This window comes from Myripristis murdjan, chromosome 19 (genome assembly GCF_902150065.1).
Source record: "Myripristis murdjan chromosome 19, fMyrMur1.1, whole genome shotgun sequence".
Lineage (NCBI taxonomy): Eukaryota > Metazoa > Chordata > Actinopteri > Holocentriformes > Holocentridae > Myripristis > Myripristis murdjan.
Window position 1 is genome coordinate 10,472,493 of NC_043998.1, and position 17,519 is coordinate 10,490,011.

General features: G+C 41.2%; 2 protein-coding genes across 2 annotated transcripts in view; one reads left to right on the forward strand and one right to left on the reverse strand.

The window, feature by feature from the left end:
- taok2b (TAO kinase 2b) overlaps positions 1-6,785 on the reverse strand; it is a 28,024-nt gene extending 21,239 nt beyond the window's left edge. The window contains exons 1-7 of the mRNA XM_030077835.1: positions 6,241-6,785; positions 4,290-4,430; positions 2,157-2,228; positions 1,957-2,058; positions 1,818-1,863; positions 1,575-1,671; positions 1,166-1,279 (exon numbers count right to left, since the gene is read on the reverse strand). Coding sequence (XP_029933695.1) covers positions 1,166-1,279; positions 1,575-1,671; positions 1,818-1,863; positions 1,957-2,058; positions 2,157-2,228; positions 4,290-4,421 — 563 coding nt within the window. The 5' untranslated portion in view covers positions 4,422-4,430; positions 6,241-6,785. The remainder of the gene's footprint in view (positions 1-1,165; positions 1,280-1,574; positions 1,672-1,817; positions 1,864-1,956; positions 2,059-2,156; positions 2,229-4,289; positions 4,431-6,240) is intronic.
- Positions 6,786-10,896: 4,111 nt separating this feature from the next.
- Positions 10,897-14,117, forward strand: cabp5a (calcium binding protein 5a). The gene is made up of 7 exons (XM_030077875.1): positions 10,897-11,107; positions 11,796-11,845; positions 12,388-12,418; positions 12,625-12,768; positions 13,068-13,177; positions 13,387-13,534; positions 13,661-14,117. The coding sequence occupies exons 1-7, from the start codon at positions 11,068-11,070 to the stop codon at positions 13,687-13,689; spliced, it is 552 nt and encodes a 183-aa protein (XP_029933735.1). The 5' UTR covers positions 10,897-11,067; the 3' UTR covers positions 13,690-14,117.
- The last annotated feature ends 3,402 nt before the right edge of the window (positions 14,118-17,519 follow it).

A 17,519-nucleotide genomic window follows, 5' to 3' on the forward strand; every position in this document is an offset into this window, starting at 1 on the left:
TACTTCCTCTTCCTCTGGATGTTCCTGTTGGATCTCTGCTCCTGTTAGCTACATTATTCATCTCTGTTGTGAAAATATGACTTCACTGCTGGGGCCATAGACTTGTGTAGGAGGAGACATGTTAAACTGATGCTGGTGCAAATTTCTGCGGGTCACAGCCGAGTTATAGATTACTTGATGCCCGTTTAACACGCCTTCTTTCAATGACCTTATTAAGATGGCAGCAGATCAAGACGAGGCAATTGAAGAAGTACACTTGAACATACAGGCCATAAAGTCTACAACATAAAGTCTGCTGTGAATCCTTGCAACACCGGACATTTCCCTGTCATATTCCAGAGTGAGGCTGACTTGCTGTCGACACAGGGTGGACCCATATCAAAAGACCTTAACCTCTTCAACCCTACAGGTCTTTACCATTGTATGCTGCATAGCCGCCCTTTGTTCAAATTCACAGAGTGCTGTTTTAAATTGTAGTAGAGATGCAAAGGTGTCCAAAGATATCAAACATGTAAAGGTGCAGCCATAAAACAATGGCATCTTGGGTTTGAATACTTCACTCAAATCAGCGTGATGTAACTTCAATGAAGCACTGCAACCAGCAGATACAGAATATGCATGCGCCATTGTTTTAGAATACAGGAAAAATGCTTTCTCCTCCTCTAATTTTAAAGCTCTAATTTTCCAAGAGAAAATCAGGGTTAAGGCAGTTAACAGTCTAGTGCTGTGTTTGTAAAAGGGATATTAGAGAAAGCCAGCTTTAACGATTTAGATCCTATGATTAGGATGTGGATCCACTAAAGCCTATTCTGTGTTTCACTTAAAAACAGCTCTTATTTTGACAAGTACATTATGAAATACAGATAGATTGCTGTGTGGAAGTTGTGCACACTGAAACAAAGTTCATGAGGTGCCGGTGACTGGCACAAAAATATCACATGAAGGAGGGGGAAAAAAAAGCATCAGCGTCAGCACACAGCAACCGGGGCCAATATTTCAGTAGTAGGTCTGGGTTGCTAAGCTGATGAATATTGATATGAGCCAAGTGCCAGTTATGCTGTGTCATGTTTTGGTTTAATTTTTGAAAAGTCCACAAGGAGCAGCAGTTTCCAAAGCAAGACAATACTGTTTTGAGTGACAGGCGTTATGGTGTGCGGCGTCTCACCAGTAGGGCGTGCCCACGAAGGAGTTAGCCGGGGCGACGATGGAGGCGGAGCCAAAGTCCCCCAGTTTGACCTGGCCTGGCTCTGTCAGCAAGATGTTCCCTGCCTTCACATCCCTGAGAGACACAAAGAGAGGTAGAGATTGATTCGGGGCAGGAAAAATAGGGAGAAAAAGATGGAAAACAGAAGGAGGTAGGGGAGAAGAATAAAACATGTATTGGCGAGGTGAAGGAGTACCAAGGTGCGATAAAAGCAGGTTGCTGTACAGCCTGCTAGCACACACACACCGTTGCATAAGTTCATCTTAGGCAGGGCTGTTTATGCTTTCTCCCCTGTGTTCATTTCATTTCTCTTGTCAGAAGTGTGGGGGAGGAGAGCAAAATAGACAGAGAGAAAAGCGATGGGGGTTACCTGTGAATCATGTTGTGAGAGTGAAGATACACCAAACCCTGCAATGCACCATGGGTGATGGCAGCTATTTCCACTTCCTGGAGGGGTTTCTTATGAACTGGGCGCAGAGAGACATGAGGCGATTTCAGGATTAGAATACTGGATGACATCATTTCCCCCCTCCCCAAGAGATATAAATGATAATAATTAAATTATTAGCTTTTCTTAATTACCCACTTGTCTCTTTTCTGTTTTTCTACTCACCTTCCAAGAGGTCAGAAGCTGAGCCCAGGCAGTACTCCATCACCAGCTGGGAGAGAGACGGAGGGAGCATTAAAACCGCATACTATTTTAGGGAAATCAGCCCAAGTGTGTACTTGACGTTAAGTGCACACACACTCACCCAGGCTGTGTGCTCTCTCAGGTAGCACCCACGATACTCGACAGTGTTGGGGTGGCGCAGTTTCTGGAGGAACTTCACTTCCTTGATGATATCCTGCCATTTCTGGAACACGACAAGGGCCATGAATATTGATGAACACACTCTTGCGACAGAGAAACTGAGCTTACATGCATCTTAATTTGTGGGCTGACAGGTCCTACCTCGTTCGACTGTTTGCCACTATAGGACATCTTCTTGATGGCCACCACCTCATTTGTGCGGATATCGTGGGCCTAATATGGAAAGGGAAGGGTTAACAAGCAATTCAATTCAGGCTTCAGTCCAAACTGTCCTTTAAGTGGCATGGGGGCCCAAACTTTTTTTTTTTTTTTTTTTTTTTTAAATGCACAAATGTTCAACTGATTGATTTGCTGAAAACCTGAGCACCATTTGTTACGGTCGTCACATTTTCACAAAACAACAATGCGATGTATCAGCCATTTTTAGACGAGACCCATCACAAAGCAACACAGGATCACCATTATATAAAAACTAGGTTTTCCGCCGAGTCTCGTTCCCTCTCTCCTTCTGCCCTCTCCCGTCGATCCTTTCATCCTTCACTAGCTACTTGTTCACCCTTCATTAAACAGGGCTTTTCATCCACCACTAGCCAGTTGTCTTTTGTCCTTGGCTGTTCACTGCCACCTTTCATCCTCAGCTGGTTCTTCGATCAACCTTGTGCCCTTATCATCATTATGATCACCTCCCCTTCCCAAAACAGACAACCTCTCTGACCCTCACTCATCCTTCTTTTCATCACCATCCTTCCCTGAGGCATTCTTCTTCACTGTGCTTACCTTCTCTTTCTACCGCCCCCTTTGACCCAGGCTAGTAATGAGTACATTTCAATGATGGGGCCTCATATTAAAAGATGTGAAAGAGCTTTTTCTAAAGGAAGCATCACATTCCTTTCTACCTGTCCTGTGTTTTCTCAGATCAGTAAAAAAATGGTTTCTCTAAGGAAGTAGGGGAAGTCACATTCTCAGACTGAAAACAGCTTGTACTATCGGTTCTAGCAACAGTCTAATAGGACTAAATACAGCTGGCAAAAATGAAGAAACAACAGGCATGCCTTCACTTGCTCTGTCACAGGTTTTTCTACTTCCCTCTGATACTGTGACATGGTTGCATAATGAACTGAATATCATTCAATGATCAATGTATGTTCTTCACTGTCGGTATGAATCTTAATATATTTACATATTGTAGCACTGCTATTTATCTGTTACACTCGGGATGGGAAATGTAAACTGTAAAGACAAACAACTGTGCCATAATGTGGGAATAAAATGCATTACTTAGATATCATAGTCACAACATAATCTTTTGTTTTACAGCAAAAATAAACAGCCAGCCATGGCAGGAGAAACACAAAACATTGGTTATGAGTGTCACAGTAACTGTCATATACACTAGATTTGAAATATGCAACTTATTACTGACTAACATGTAGAGAGAAGCAAAATGATGACAACAGCTGTCAGATTCTCTACCATCTATAACAGCTAAGATACATAGTGTTCAATTATTAGAGTGGTATTTGCAGAAAATAAAACTGTCAGATTACTTGTTTACTGTTTCAGTTCCCTTACATCTGAGCGTTGCAGTTGCATACAAATATGTAAACCATACATAGAAATGCTTGAAAAATCAGCTCTAAATCAACATGCTGGTGTTTACAATTACCTTTAAGTCCTTAAAAGAATGGAAAACACTCAGCATACCAATGGTTATGGTAATGTGTGACTTATGACATGTGAACCTTGGAAAAAGGTAAAATTAAATTTGCTGAAATTATCTTGTTAAGACTCCAGGACAGAAAAGCAGCTCAGTGAAAACAAAGGCATGCACCTAACACAGGCTTTTTAAAAACCATTTCATTACAGAATATGATCCGCTCCTATTCAGTTTTCAAAAGCCTACTTCAGCTGCCCAATAACCTATGTTAAATATAGCCTAACTCAGAGTTTCTGCACCTATATTTCAAACAATTCAGTCACAATTCAGAATTTGCAGAGAGCTTAAGTGGTTTGTGCACCCAGAGATTCTACTAACATGAAATGAGCTCACAGAGATTTAAAATGCTGAAACTGTGTTTCTTTCCCAAATAATACCAAAGACATGCAAATTACAGTTTCAAAAAGATCCTGACATCTTGATTGTATCACAGTATAGGGGCAAGCATCTCACCCTGCTTATATGTACAAGAAATTCAACAGGATCTGAGAGGTGGCTAGTGGGCTGCAAATTTCCGACCACTGTTGCAAATCTTAAGAGTAAGCTGAGTAACTTACAAAGTAGACAGCCCCGAAGCTGCCATGGCCTATCTCCCTCAGGTCTGTGAAGAGCTTCTCGGGGTCCTCCCTGTAGAAGAGCTCAGCCACCTCCGGGTCCTTCAGGCTCCCGGCCCGCACACTCGACGGCATGGCCAGCGCCTGGGGAGGTTAGGAGGGACACACTGGGTGACCGTCTGTTATTTGGAAGGATTATGAACAGTCATGCTGGAAACATGAGCAGCCTATTGGAAATACGGCCTAGTCTGTCACCCACCCACTCACACACTTGAATAGCTTCAGGAAACAATTTACCTAGGAGTAATCCATCTCTACCAGAAACATATCAATGACAGCTGGGGCCAAGCTCATGCAGAGAAATCAAAACTGTATATCCAGCACAAAAAAAAGGGAAGTAAAGAAAGCCATCGCTCTGGAAAGCAGCAAACTAAAATAGTGCAATTTCCAAAAGATAAAGCAGCCCACACTTTGCCACTGTCTGGGCAGAGTGTGACCAAAGGTTTTGCTCTTGCTATAAAGAAACTATGACCACTAGTACTTCTTTGTGAAGGTAATCAGAGTTTCTGATTTGAAAGCAGGTATAAACAGTAATCTCACAAGTAGAGTCGGTTTTGTATTGGAATGGGAACTAACTGAAAGCACAAAACAAACACACGTAACACTATTAAAAACAATCCCTCATGTCTTTGCGGATAAATCAACACCACTGCAGTTACGTCTGAGTATTTTGAGCAAAGAGAAACAGCAAAATCTAGCGGATGACTTCCATTTTCCTTTTGGTGGTCAGAAAAACACATGAAGGCGGTCTACCTACTGATTTGGTAGGTATGGAAATATCTGAGGTTGAGAAATATCACACGTCTTTACCACTATCAAAGCACCGCTGCTGTGTTTTGACTCAGACCTTTTGTACTGACTCTAGACACAGTAAACACCTACTTGTGGCATGGTTTCCTGATTACAGCCAAAATAATAATCCTCACTATATTTTCTATAAACTATTATGACAGTTATTGCTGCACCTCTTTCATCTTTTATTGAGATCTTTGTTATTTCAACTGCAGAATTATAAATGGGGGAAAAAAATCATGTGAGCTAAAATGAAATACACGATTACACACAGTTCATTGTGCAGCCCTAGACTCTGGTATGGCTGGTATAAGATTTAAACTAACAACATGTACCAGGCTTTAGTCCTAGTTACACAAGGCTTGCACAGTTAACCCCATATTTCTGAGGTGGCCATGGTACAGCAGTTTTATAGCAAATCTCAATTTGTGCCCATATCACAAACTGTGAAAACTGAACATGCCTTCTATGGGCCACTTACTTGTAGTGATTGTGCAATTTTCAATGAGGAAGTGTATGGTTCCCTTTGAAAATGAGAAGTTATCCAAATGCAGCAGCAAAACTAAAAGCAGCCTTTTAATCAAACTGACCAAGCAACTACTCATGAAATGCAAATCCCAGAGATATTCAGCAAGTGGCAACAAATGTTACAATCTTATTACATCCAACTATATATGATTTCAACAGCCCTGCAGCACTGTGCACATAATGTGAAAACACCATATTCATGACACTACCCCTTGCAGGTGAGATAGCTGCGTCCTTAGCTGGATTTTTGCTGTGGGTGTCATGAATAGGGTGCATCTCTTGCACTACCCCAGCTAGATGGCTTTTGCACTTGGCTGGTCAATTAGGCTATATTTGCTCTTGCTCAGCCAAGAAATACAAGACAAATACAACAACAACTCCGGGCTGTCTGTCTGTGATAGCCAGCAACCCGTTCAGGATGCAAGCCAACAACAAGCTGGACTGTCAATGTCAATGTCTCCAATATTTGCTAGCCAGGCAGCTGCTAATACCTGGTGATTTTTCCACCCCGACATGAATGAAAATGAAGCATTGGATGACATTAACAAATGCAGTGATTTATGACACGTCTTACCGTGGCTTTTGGGATCCACTGTAGCTAGCTGGGGAGCTAGCTAACTGGCCTGGATGGAAAATACTGGTCTCTCTCTCCTTTCCTCGTCGCTAGTGTCTATTCAACACGAACGAACCACATTCTGCCTGTCGTTCCTTTTACTGAAAGTCCTTCCCATTTTGCTGTTCCTGGTGAATTGGCAAGCTAGCACGTCTGCAAGATATGGCATCAGTTATGTGTCAGTCAATTACACTGACGTCTCGCCAGCTAACTTAGCCCAGCTAGCTGCCGACCTGCCTTGCCAGAGAAAACCAAGCGGCTAGCTTTAGCTAACGTTAGCGGCGGAGCTAACGTTACGCCAGGCGCTGCCCGAGACGTTTTCAGTGGAAAATTTGATCATGAATTTCCGCTCGTCCGCTCCCTTCTCCACTGTGCACGGGCATTACGTTAGTGTTGCCGGCGGATTTCATTTCCAATTCGTGTTATCCATCTTACTCGTCTCTCATCCGTTTTTTGTTCAGGACTTCATGATGGCGGAGCGGGGCGGGAGCCGAAAGGAAAACGGAAGTGCACTTCTTCGACGCTTTAAAAATATGCAGATGAACAGCAACAATGTCCCTGTGTGGCCGAGGAGGCGCAGGGAAAATGTCAAATTAAATTGTTCTACATTAAACATATTCAATCAGCAACTATAAAGAAATTGTAATAATTTAATATAATGTAAAGTAGCACCAAACATCAGTGAACTACAGAGTTCAGCTATGCAATTTCAACATCCTTAGGATGTAATTATTTATTTCTGTGTGAAGGGAAAAAATGAATTACATAATTAAAAAATGAATATTTCCCAGTGAAGACTGCTATAGTGATAGCCTAGAATTTTCTTTTAACATAGCTCAAAATGTAAAATCTCAACTCTGTATAGCAGAAGAACCCACTGTGGAAGGTCTTTATTGTGGGATCAGGACCGCTGGTAAGTCTGCTGCAGTTTGGCCCCCAGCCAGACTGAATAGGTTGGTTTACTGGTGTTTCCACATTGTGGGCTCTAATCCAACTGCATAGCCAATAGTGATAAGTCATATCATTAAGTCCATTTACAACAGCTGTCCACCAAAAGGGATCTGTGGTCTAAAAAGATTTGTCTTTAGTCTAATTTAGCAGATTGCACAGAACAAAGCTGTTTATGAGTGTGATTAACGTATTACTGGTAACCTATCCATACAGTACATGCAATTTAATCCCCGTGCAAGTATAATTTTGTTGTTGGACAGCAGGGTGGCGTGATGATTAGGCAAACCATCCTTCCCCCAGAAGGACTGAGTTCAGTTTCCCGGGACGGCAAGTGTCTGCTGAAGTGATGCCACAGTGGATTTGTCCTGAAACCGAGCCTGCAGGCAAAAAAATTTCTGAAATGAGAACTCCAAATAATCCAAAACTGATCAAATGCACTCTTTTAATAAATATTTCCAATTAATGAATGATATCCAATTTTCTACCAAACCTGATATCTAACTCTGAAACACACAATCAGCCATGAGTAAATACCACAATGTGTTTTAATCAAGCACAATACATATCTATTGAAAACAACAGTTGCAAATGGACAGCAGTCCTATATATCAAGTGTTGCGAAGCCTGTGTATTATATAATCCTCATTGAGAAACACAAATGCTGCAGAGTCACTTTAATTCTATGGAACGACAGAAGACAACAGAGAAGATGCAGGCTTATATCATTTATTGCTTTTAATAAGTTAATTTATCTGAATTATAACTATTTAAGGTCTAACTTTGTTCAGTTGTGTCTCTTCAAGTTTCTTATTTCCCTTTAATTCTGTTATACCACAGTCTATTGTTGCATATAGGTAATTGATGGTGTATTAATTCTTGCACCATTTTTGCATTTCCATGTGAAAAGCATTTGAATTTGCTTCTGTTTGATAGCAACAAGAATCACTCACTCACACACTCTCTGTGTGTCTTGTTGTCTCTCTCACACACGCATGGATGCTTCCACATATGGCTCCGTAACCCTTGCTGTTGCTCCCATAATCCACTCAGTTTAATCTCCATGTTGTGCAATGTTATTTGACAAAAACCCCAAACACCACATACAGATAAAGTGACGTAAATACAATGAAAACATGGTATAACACCAAACAATATCCCTCTCTACCTTTCTACATGGTATCTTTGTGTTTTTGTCTGACCTGGTCAATGTGTAGCCAATCGTATGGCCGTTTTTTTGTGGTTTCCAGGCCCGACTGACGGGCTGTGATGTCCCAGATAAAACCAAAGCTTGTTTATCTACAGCAGATGTTCTCAAACTTTGCTTATCCATGCTGACTAAAGCGTTTTGTTCAAGGACACTACAGCATGGCCAAACCACTGATGGATACCATACATTTGCTGCTGCAGGGATCAAACCTGTGATCCTCCAGTTACGGGACATCCTGCCTGCTGGATCACCCTGCAACATGAGACAATGCTCAAAAAACCCCACTAAATCTATGAGAAGTAGTAGAAAACAGCAGTAACAGTATCAAACAATATTCATCAGAGGAATATTAAAAGTAATACACATCCTTGTCTCCCACACACACATGCACAAACACTCAAGCACATGCACACGCATACACACGGACACTATAATAGTGTCTCCTTCCCTCCCAGTAATCCCAATATAATTAACATCTTTTTCTTTTACCCTCCAACTCCTAAAATCTCTAATTTCTCTCAGTCCCCAATATAAATCCCGTACCTCCCCTTTTTATATCCCCTCCATCCCTCCATCTCATCTTATTTTAAGTTGGACTTTGTTGTGTCCAATGCAATAACCAAAAAAAACAAAAAAAACAAAAAACATGCAAACAAACAAACAAACAAAGATCAAGAGTTGGAACAAGTTCATGATGGGGTAAATCCCAGTAGATTATGTTTCTTATGCAAACAGATTTTGATGAATTTACATAACAGGGAGGCAGCGGAGAGGAAAAGGTCAGGGCAGAGGACACGGTCACTGTCACTGTCAGGAGCCAGAGCTCAAGTGCTTCGGCTAAGCCAGTTAATAGAGACCCTGCAGTTATAACCCTGCTGCATGAAATAAAGACTGGCCGTAATCCCGGGCATTGTCATCAGGCTATTTCACGGAAGAAATAATCCTTTATTTCCTGCAAATGTAATCAATACTCCTGCAGATTATCACACTTGAGGATATTAGCTGTAATCGACCTGTGGCTCTCTAATACACATCTTTATAATTGTGTTTTTTTTTGTTTTTTTTTTAAGGAATAGAGGCTTTACTTTACTGTGTCACATCAAGCCTCCTGGTTGAGGTAAAAAAAAAAAAAAAAAAAAACTGTCCTCATCAGTTTCTGTGGAGGGTGTTTGCTCTGCATCATTTAACCATGAAAATGCATTCTTGTAGACAAAGGTGAGGTGGAGTTCAAGAGCTGCACTAAGTTCAAAGTCTCTCCACTCTTGAAAAAAAAAATGCTTTTCACCCTGAAGATAATTGAATTGACCGGAGATGCATTTACTTTATAGGCATTCAGCTGATGCTCTTATCCCGAGCGACTTAAAATGAGAGAGCCAGCAGGGATTTAATGTCTTCAGTGTCTTGATCCGGGACAGGATGCATGACTGTTGATAGACACGCCGACTGTGGCATGGACAGCATCTCTGATATTCTACTTTTGAGATGCTGTTTGTCTAAAAATGTCCCTCTTTAAGTCTGGAGAGGTTCTGTACAGGGACAAATGTGATGCTTCAGTAATAACAACCCTATAAGCCCTCCTGGGCTCTTATTTAGTGTTTTGAAATTGGAGTATTGTTGGTCGAGCCAGCCGATACACAAACTATGCTCACGTGACTGCATGCATTTGAAACCATGTTAATGTGGTGCTGTCACGTTTAGCGTTTCTCCTCACTTCCTTTCTTGTCTCTATTTAGGTTAAGTGAGGAGAGTTGCTGCAAAATGAAATACCCACCTTTTGAAAAATGAAAAGTGCTGAACATTTTTGCATTTAGTAGATGTTTGATAGTAGTGGGACAGGAAGGATAGAGAGCGAGTCAGGGATGTTGTGATCGTGGCCCAGCACAAAGTCTTATTAAAACACGTGTCTTAAAAAAACAAAGCAAACAAAAAATATTAAGACCACAAACTAAAAACGTAACAGAATTGGATAAAAAATTGAATTGACATGACAAAAAACAAAACACACACACACACACACATACACACACACACACAAACAGAAGATCAAGAATAGCAATTGTTTAATATTTTTGTGGATATTTTAAAATGTTGATTTAAGACCATTTTATTTCCAAAATGTGCAAAATGTGTCAAAATACAAATAAAATACATGGTGTGAATTTTCCACCACACATGAAATGGAAACTCTGAATCTATAATGCTGCAGTGGACTGAAGCAACACACTCCAGATTTCAGACACTCTAGCCTCCAAACTGTAATCTGATAACATCCCATTGATCCTGTCGTTAGTGGCATCAGATTGCAGTATAATTTACAATATGATGTCAACACACAGCTCCGACCTGGGCCGCGTCCCGTTAGATTTAGCATGACCCGCTGTCCTCCAGTCACACAGTTAACTCCTCCCCCCTCCCCCGAGCATGGCCACTCCTCCCTTCATACAACCTCTCAGCATCCCATCAGGTCAGCCAGACCGGGTCGCCACTGACAGAGAGGCAGGGCTGCCCCGAGGGAGAGAGACCGGCCTCATACAAGAGAGGAGACGAGACAAGAAGAAGAGGGGGAGAGAAGCACACACACAGGGCTTGTTGCACTGCAAAGACAGAGTGCATCAGTGCAAAGTCTTTTTATGTTGCGTGTGGAGGCTGAGGAGAAAACACCAGAGGAAGGTGAGTGCTACTTTGTTGTTGTTTTTTTTTGTTTTGTTTTGTTTTTTGTTGTTGTTGTTGTTGTTGTTTTTTTGTAGGGATGCTTTTAAATGGTAAAACTTATCATTCAAGCAATGGCAGTGTGGGTGACATACCTTTTTAAATATATGCAGTATATGATGTGAATATTATTATTACATTTGACAGGCAAGTGATCAGTGTTAATTGGAAAATTGGAAGAAGATTTCTCTTGAAAAAAGTATTATTTTAGACTTATCTTGTTAGTTTTATCCAGTTGGTCTTTTTTTTTTTTTTTTTTTTTTTTTAAATTGCATTTGTGCAACTGATTGCCCTGCATTGAAAAGAAGCACCAAGAAGTCAACTCTCTGCTCTGAATGGATCATAATTTGCAGTCATCCTCTTCTGGATGTGAGAAATGATTTACAAGGGCATACACAGACACAGACACAGGCACACACACACACACACACACAAACACATACACACACAAACACGCAGAGGCCAGACATCGAACATATTGTTAAATCTTTCAGAGAGTACACAGACTACTCAGCCTGGCATTAATCCTGACTTTCTGGCTGGAGCAAAACACTCCTCAGCTGTGTGTAGTGCCACAGAAAAAGTGGGAAATGCATCAGTTTCTAACTCCTCTTAATGACATGTGACACTCTTGTGTTTCCTCCAACAGAGATGAGCTTTGGAGCAGCGTGCATTTTCTTGCGAGGAGGGAAGAATATTGTAAGTCATTTAACAGCATTTTGTTTATGTGTGGGTTTGTGTTTCTCTCTTTTTTATTTTGCAAATTTTGCAAAGACAGGTAGAATGGTTCATAGCAGAAAGATAACAATAAAAATAGAAAAAATAAAAACTCAGGGAGGGAGGCTTTATCTCTGTCTATGTCTCCACTTTAGTGTATCACAAATCATGTCAGCAATACTGGGCCAAGTGAGCGCCCACCCACAAATATACACATAATGTGCACCATCTTGCCAGATGTCAGCAAATCCACTGCACCTGGAAGTCCGTTAATCTCTGCACTATAATGCCATTTTATCTGGGGTTTGGATATTACAAATTAAATTCTTATGTGGGAAAAGCGCGGCCCGTTGGTGTGTTTGCACATTGCAACGTGATGGATTTTCTACCATTCCACATATACTCACTGTAGTTTCTGTGTTCTTAAGAACTACAATGGCATGGTATGTACTGTAGGGTGCAGTGTTTATGACGATGATCCGTATCACAAATGGGAACTGACCGACTGTCTTTCTTGTGTGCAGGAACGGGAGCTGGCTGATGATGAGATCGATGGTAAATAGTGTTTATTCTCCCCATCCTTATTTTTGCCTCTCATGCTGTTACTGTGGACTATAGGTGGAACTAATTCTTTAATCTTGTCCATTACACACAGACAAATGGTTTATATAAAATATTGCTGAATTTAGGTTCAACCTCTCACACCACACGGCCTAAATGACTGCCTGGCCGTCTGAGTGCTTTGCTGTGCTCTTCTGCAGAACTGCGGGAGGCGTTCAATGAGTTTGACAAAGACAAGGATGGGCTGATCAGCTGCAAGGACCTGGGCAACCTGATGAGGACCATGGGCTACATGCCCACTGAGATGGAGCTGATTGAGCTGGGCCAAAACATCAACATGAATCGTGAGTCCTAGCAGTCTATTAAAGTTTGTGGCAAACTCCTGCTCTGTTAGTTGTTTGAGTCAAAAGTGAAATGCCAGGGAAAATCTCGCAGACATGCCAAGTGGTATAGAAATTAATCACAACTGTTGACCTAGAAAGATAGAGCAGAATTAAACATTCAGTAACAAAAGCCTGAAAGAGGAACATTTAATTTCCTGTTAATGAATAAACACCTACTAACTGCTACTAACAGATGATGCACCTGGTAATACTGCCATGCATAATGGATGACTCGCTGTATCGTCTCATTTTGCTTCCAGTTGGTGGCAGAGTCGACTTTGAGGACTTTGTGGAGCTGATGGCCCCGAAGCTTCTGGCAGAAACTGCGGGGATGATTGGCATGAAGGAGCTCAAAAACGCCTTCAAAGAGGTGAGAGAGAAATGTTCTTTCCAAAATCACCAGAATCTTCCATTTTTACAAGGGAAATTAAGCAGCTTAATTGAATACAACACTGCACAGCTATCCAGACACTTCATTACCACATTGTAGGACCCAATAAATGACTTTAAGTCCTATCATCTATAAATGGTTGTGCTTCCATTAGGCAGTAACAGACCTTACTTGCTCCCTCTGGTTAGTTTGACATGGACGGAGATGGGGAGATCACAACAGAGGAGCTGCGTTCGGCCATGATCAAGCTGATGGGCGAGCACATGAGCCGGAGAGAGATAGATGCTATAGTACAAGAAGCAGACAACAACGGAGATGGCACGGTAGATTTTGAAGGTAAGAGCCCTCAGACATCAGAAACACAGTTGCAGCACTGTCAGTGACACAAAAAATATTCACCCAGGTTAACTGTGTTGTGGCGATGCTTTTAGCACAAAAATAATTTCCTTTCTCTTCCTACAGAGTTTGTAAGAATGATGTCCCGCCAGTGAGAGCCCAGGAGGATGGCGATTAAGAAAATACATTTCCACCTCTCCACTGACACACATATATATAATCACACTGGCTCTCACTAACCCAGACAGATACACATCATGTACAGACTTGTACATATGTAGGGCAAACACATATTTATGTTGACATTCAAATAAAGCCCTGCAATAAAACCTCAAGGAATGTCATTCTCAGAGAGAATTTTATGCAAAGCTATGCAAAGATCGACAATCTTCTGATGACACGTTTTCTCAGAAATTTAAGAATGATGTAGAAAGTGTGTATACGAATAGGAATCATGTTGTTTTGTTTCATTATATGGATTGTATATAACAAGAGTTGATCATTTTGGATTGTTTTGTTTCTGAAATGTATTTATTCCTCATGGAATGTATTTATTCTTCATTAAATTATTGTGGCAACTGCATCATTGCATCATTCTCATCTCTGGAATCAACCCACCATGCAAACTTGGATTTATAATTGTCAAAGAATTGCAGAATATATATTTCTATGCATATGTGCACATACTTCGTCTGGGCTTCTATTAATAACTGCTTGGATGTCATCATGCATTTATGAATGGATTCTGATGAGCTAAGCCCTGATGATAGACATTTCAGATATTGGCTTTCCTTGGAAAAGGTGCTTCATAGTGTGAAAAAAAATTATAAAAAAGCAGATAGAATCATTAGTTATGCCGTGGTATCAGTGGCATTGCAGTAGCATGGACAGCATCTAAAGCTACTTGTCCGACTAGATACCTTTTTTCTGCTGTTGCATGTATTTCCATGATGAGCTTGATTGCGTAATAAATCAACCCAGTGATCTATGGACTGGATTTACCATAAAAGGATTGTGTTGCCAAAAACATCTCTGATTAAGCTCTCAGGTATAAAGGGTAAGGATGCGCTGGTTGCGGAAGGGCATAACAAGGATGAAGAGATTGCGTGACCAAGCATGGGCAGGCCAGTGATTTACCAGAGTGCTTCACACGCAACATCATCTCCAAATTGTTACTCAATCACACAGATATAGGATTTGCGGCTTTTAAATGAAAACAAACAAGCAGACAAATAAATAAATAAAATGAAATTGCCCCTGTGGCTACAAATCTGCCTAAGGGAGAGTCCAGACTTAGTCATTCTTTCTCGTTATGAATTGTTCAAACTTAATGGAATTTCGGGCACAGGGGATTTCAGTGGGAGAGGGCTTAACGATATGAACAACAACAGAAAACTCTGTATGAAAACATTTTACTGAATGGACCCAGAAAGGACCACAGTGCATGAGCCCTCATTGTGCTAATGCACTTATTTTCACTTGATTAGTATCAGATCTGGGACAGCAGCTTGTGCAACAGTTAACTAGTCAACACAACATTAAATATTGTCCTTGTCTTAAATTTGTATTGCATTGCATCGCTCCAGTACTTCTTTCAGGGGGGCAAAGGAACCTCAGGAGTTGTTGAGGGGCTTCCTTTCAGCAAATTCGGGAATAGAGCAATTTCACAATAATTCAATTCACACAGAATTATGATACAAAAATGCCAGAAACTGTGTTGGACATCATTCATATTGCGGTTATCTTGTCTAACTGTGTCAACGTGACACAGAACAGGTACTGCTGAAATGAAACACACACAACTGAGGCAGAGGAGAGATAGGGACACGGAGCGTCCCAAATCGACAAAGGCCAGTGCCGCTGGGCATTATTGCATGACAAACTGGGCAGCGCTTCAGATGGACTGACAGATGGGGCACGAGAGCTTATAGTACCAATTAACAAAAGTGAATCCATTCCTCTCTGAACACACAGACCTACTAACTCTACGCACATCTGTCAAACTGGCACTACATAGATTGGATGCAGCTGTTGCAAAGTTTGCACTTGGCAACGCCGGCATGGTTGATGGTTAAGTAACACATTTGCTTATTATTATTGTTGCATGTAAATAACATGTAATAACATGTAATAATGTTTTTTTTTCCCCTTTTGGCTGGGAGGTGAATCAAAGAGAGAGAGAGAGAGAGAGAGAGTGAGAATAACACAAAAGCAAATATATAAAGTATTTGCTTCCTCTTTTCCCTATATTGTCCTATGTCTGTGAGTGTGTGTGTGTGTGTGTGTGTGTGTTGGGGGAGATGTGGGGGGGCATTGTTGTTGATAGCAGGGCTGCCAACAGAGGGGTAACACCAGGTCAGTCGTTCCGGGCCGTGGGTCAGCACAGGACACACAGGGGTCCCGTAACCCTTAAATATTCGGCTGGGGGGCCCCTGTGGAGGCGATCCTGTCCTGGGCACGAGCAAGACACACGGCGGCCCCGGCTGCTGGTGCTCTGAGGCATAAAATCAAATCCCCAATTGAATAGAGCGGTTGAGGAGAGTGTGACAGAGACAAAGGGGGGGGATCAAAATGGTGTAATGCTCGTGGTCTGGCCTTTGCCCTGCTTCATCCCTGATCCCTCTAACATCCAGCATAGGCCTCTCTTGCATTAATCCAAAATAATCTCTCTCGCCCTCTCTCTGACTCTGTAGCCACACTGCCAAACAGCTCATTGAAGAGCACATTACCAGAGCTGAAGTTTTAACCCTTTCCTGTTATCTCTTACAACTGTTTATTCTTGTATCTGGATGCAATTTGTTTATTCCAAAGGAGAAAAGCCCCGGTAATCTTTCTCAGAAGTGGTGGATGGATCCTGTGTTTACCAAGTCAGACCACCAGCCCGGCATGAATTAATACAGCTTATTAAAGGCATCTAATCTTTTCCTGTTCACAATAATCTGGGAGTAAAAATATATATGTATGATATCACATATGAGCAGCGTCTTATGTAATATGGACAGCGATGCATTTGCTTCTTGTTTTACAGATGTTTTGTATTAGGCCTTTTCTATTATATATGACAGCAATGTTGGTTTATGAATATCAATATAATCTATATGCTGTGAATATGAACTGACAGCACATTTATTCATCCTCTGTAACCCATATCAACGAGTTAATGATAGCAAGTTTCAATAAAAAACAAGTGATAGACGTTACTGACAAATTCTTCCAGGTATGAGAAACATCTCAACATCTAACCCCTGATCAGTCGTCCAAGTACTTTCCTCTTCTTCCTCTTCACCTCCTCTGCCTCCTCCTTCTTGTTCTTGTTCTTGTTCTTGTTCTTCTTCTTCCTCTTGACATGAGTGAAGAGGAACATACAAGAAACTGCTCATTAAGCCAGACTTTTGTTCAATCGCTGATCTGCATAATCCTTTGCATCTTTTTTTTTTTTTTTTTTTTTTTTTTTTAATTTCCCCTCTCTGTCTCAATCCTTGGGCACTCAGTTGTCCTGTAAAGCAAAACTGAAAGAAAAAAATGATAATAAGTACAGGTCATGATGTTAGATTTCAGTATGACTGAAACTTCACTGCTGTCCTCCACCTGCCTTCCATATTTGTATTGACACGGTATTGTAACTCAACAGTGTGTTTACTGGAAAAGGCAGAGGATGGTCTGAGACAGCATGCTTGGTCTTCGTTGGGAGATGAAAAAAAAAAAGTTGAGGTTGGTTTGAGCTTGGGTTGCTGAAAATGCACCTTCTCAAATCCTGTTTTCATCATCAAATTGAATGCTGGCTGCAACAACTAATTGTGAAATAGGATCTTTAACATTAAGAGAGAGAGAGTAACTTAAACTGTGAAGTAAGAGGGAATCTGACAATAAATTGTTAAAAAAATATATATATATCCAGTGGTTTTGAAATTATCCACAACAAAGAGTAATCAAATTCAAGCAAGCAGACGGTGAGGCTCAGCATGAGGGCATCACCGGGGCTGTT

What these genes read in the sequence shown, in the direction of transcription:
- cabp5a (XM_030077875.1), top strand. Translation starts at nt 11,068, where the DNA reads ATGTTGCGTGTGGAGGCTGAGGAGAAAACACCAGAGGAAG. An exon ending in TGCGAGGAGGGAAGAATATT is followed by an intron (nt 11,846 to 12,387) that starts GTAAGTCATTTA and finishes TCTTGTGTGCAG; the next exon opens with GAACGGGAGCTGGCTGATGA. An exon ending in CCAAAACATCAACATGAATC is followed by an intron (nt 12,769 to 13,067) that starts GTGAGTCCTAGC and finishes TTTTGCTTCCAG; the next exon opens with TTGGTGGCAGAGTCGACTTT.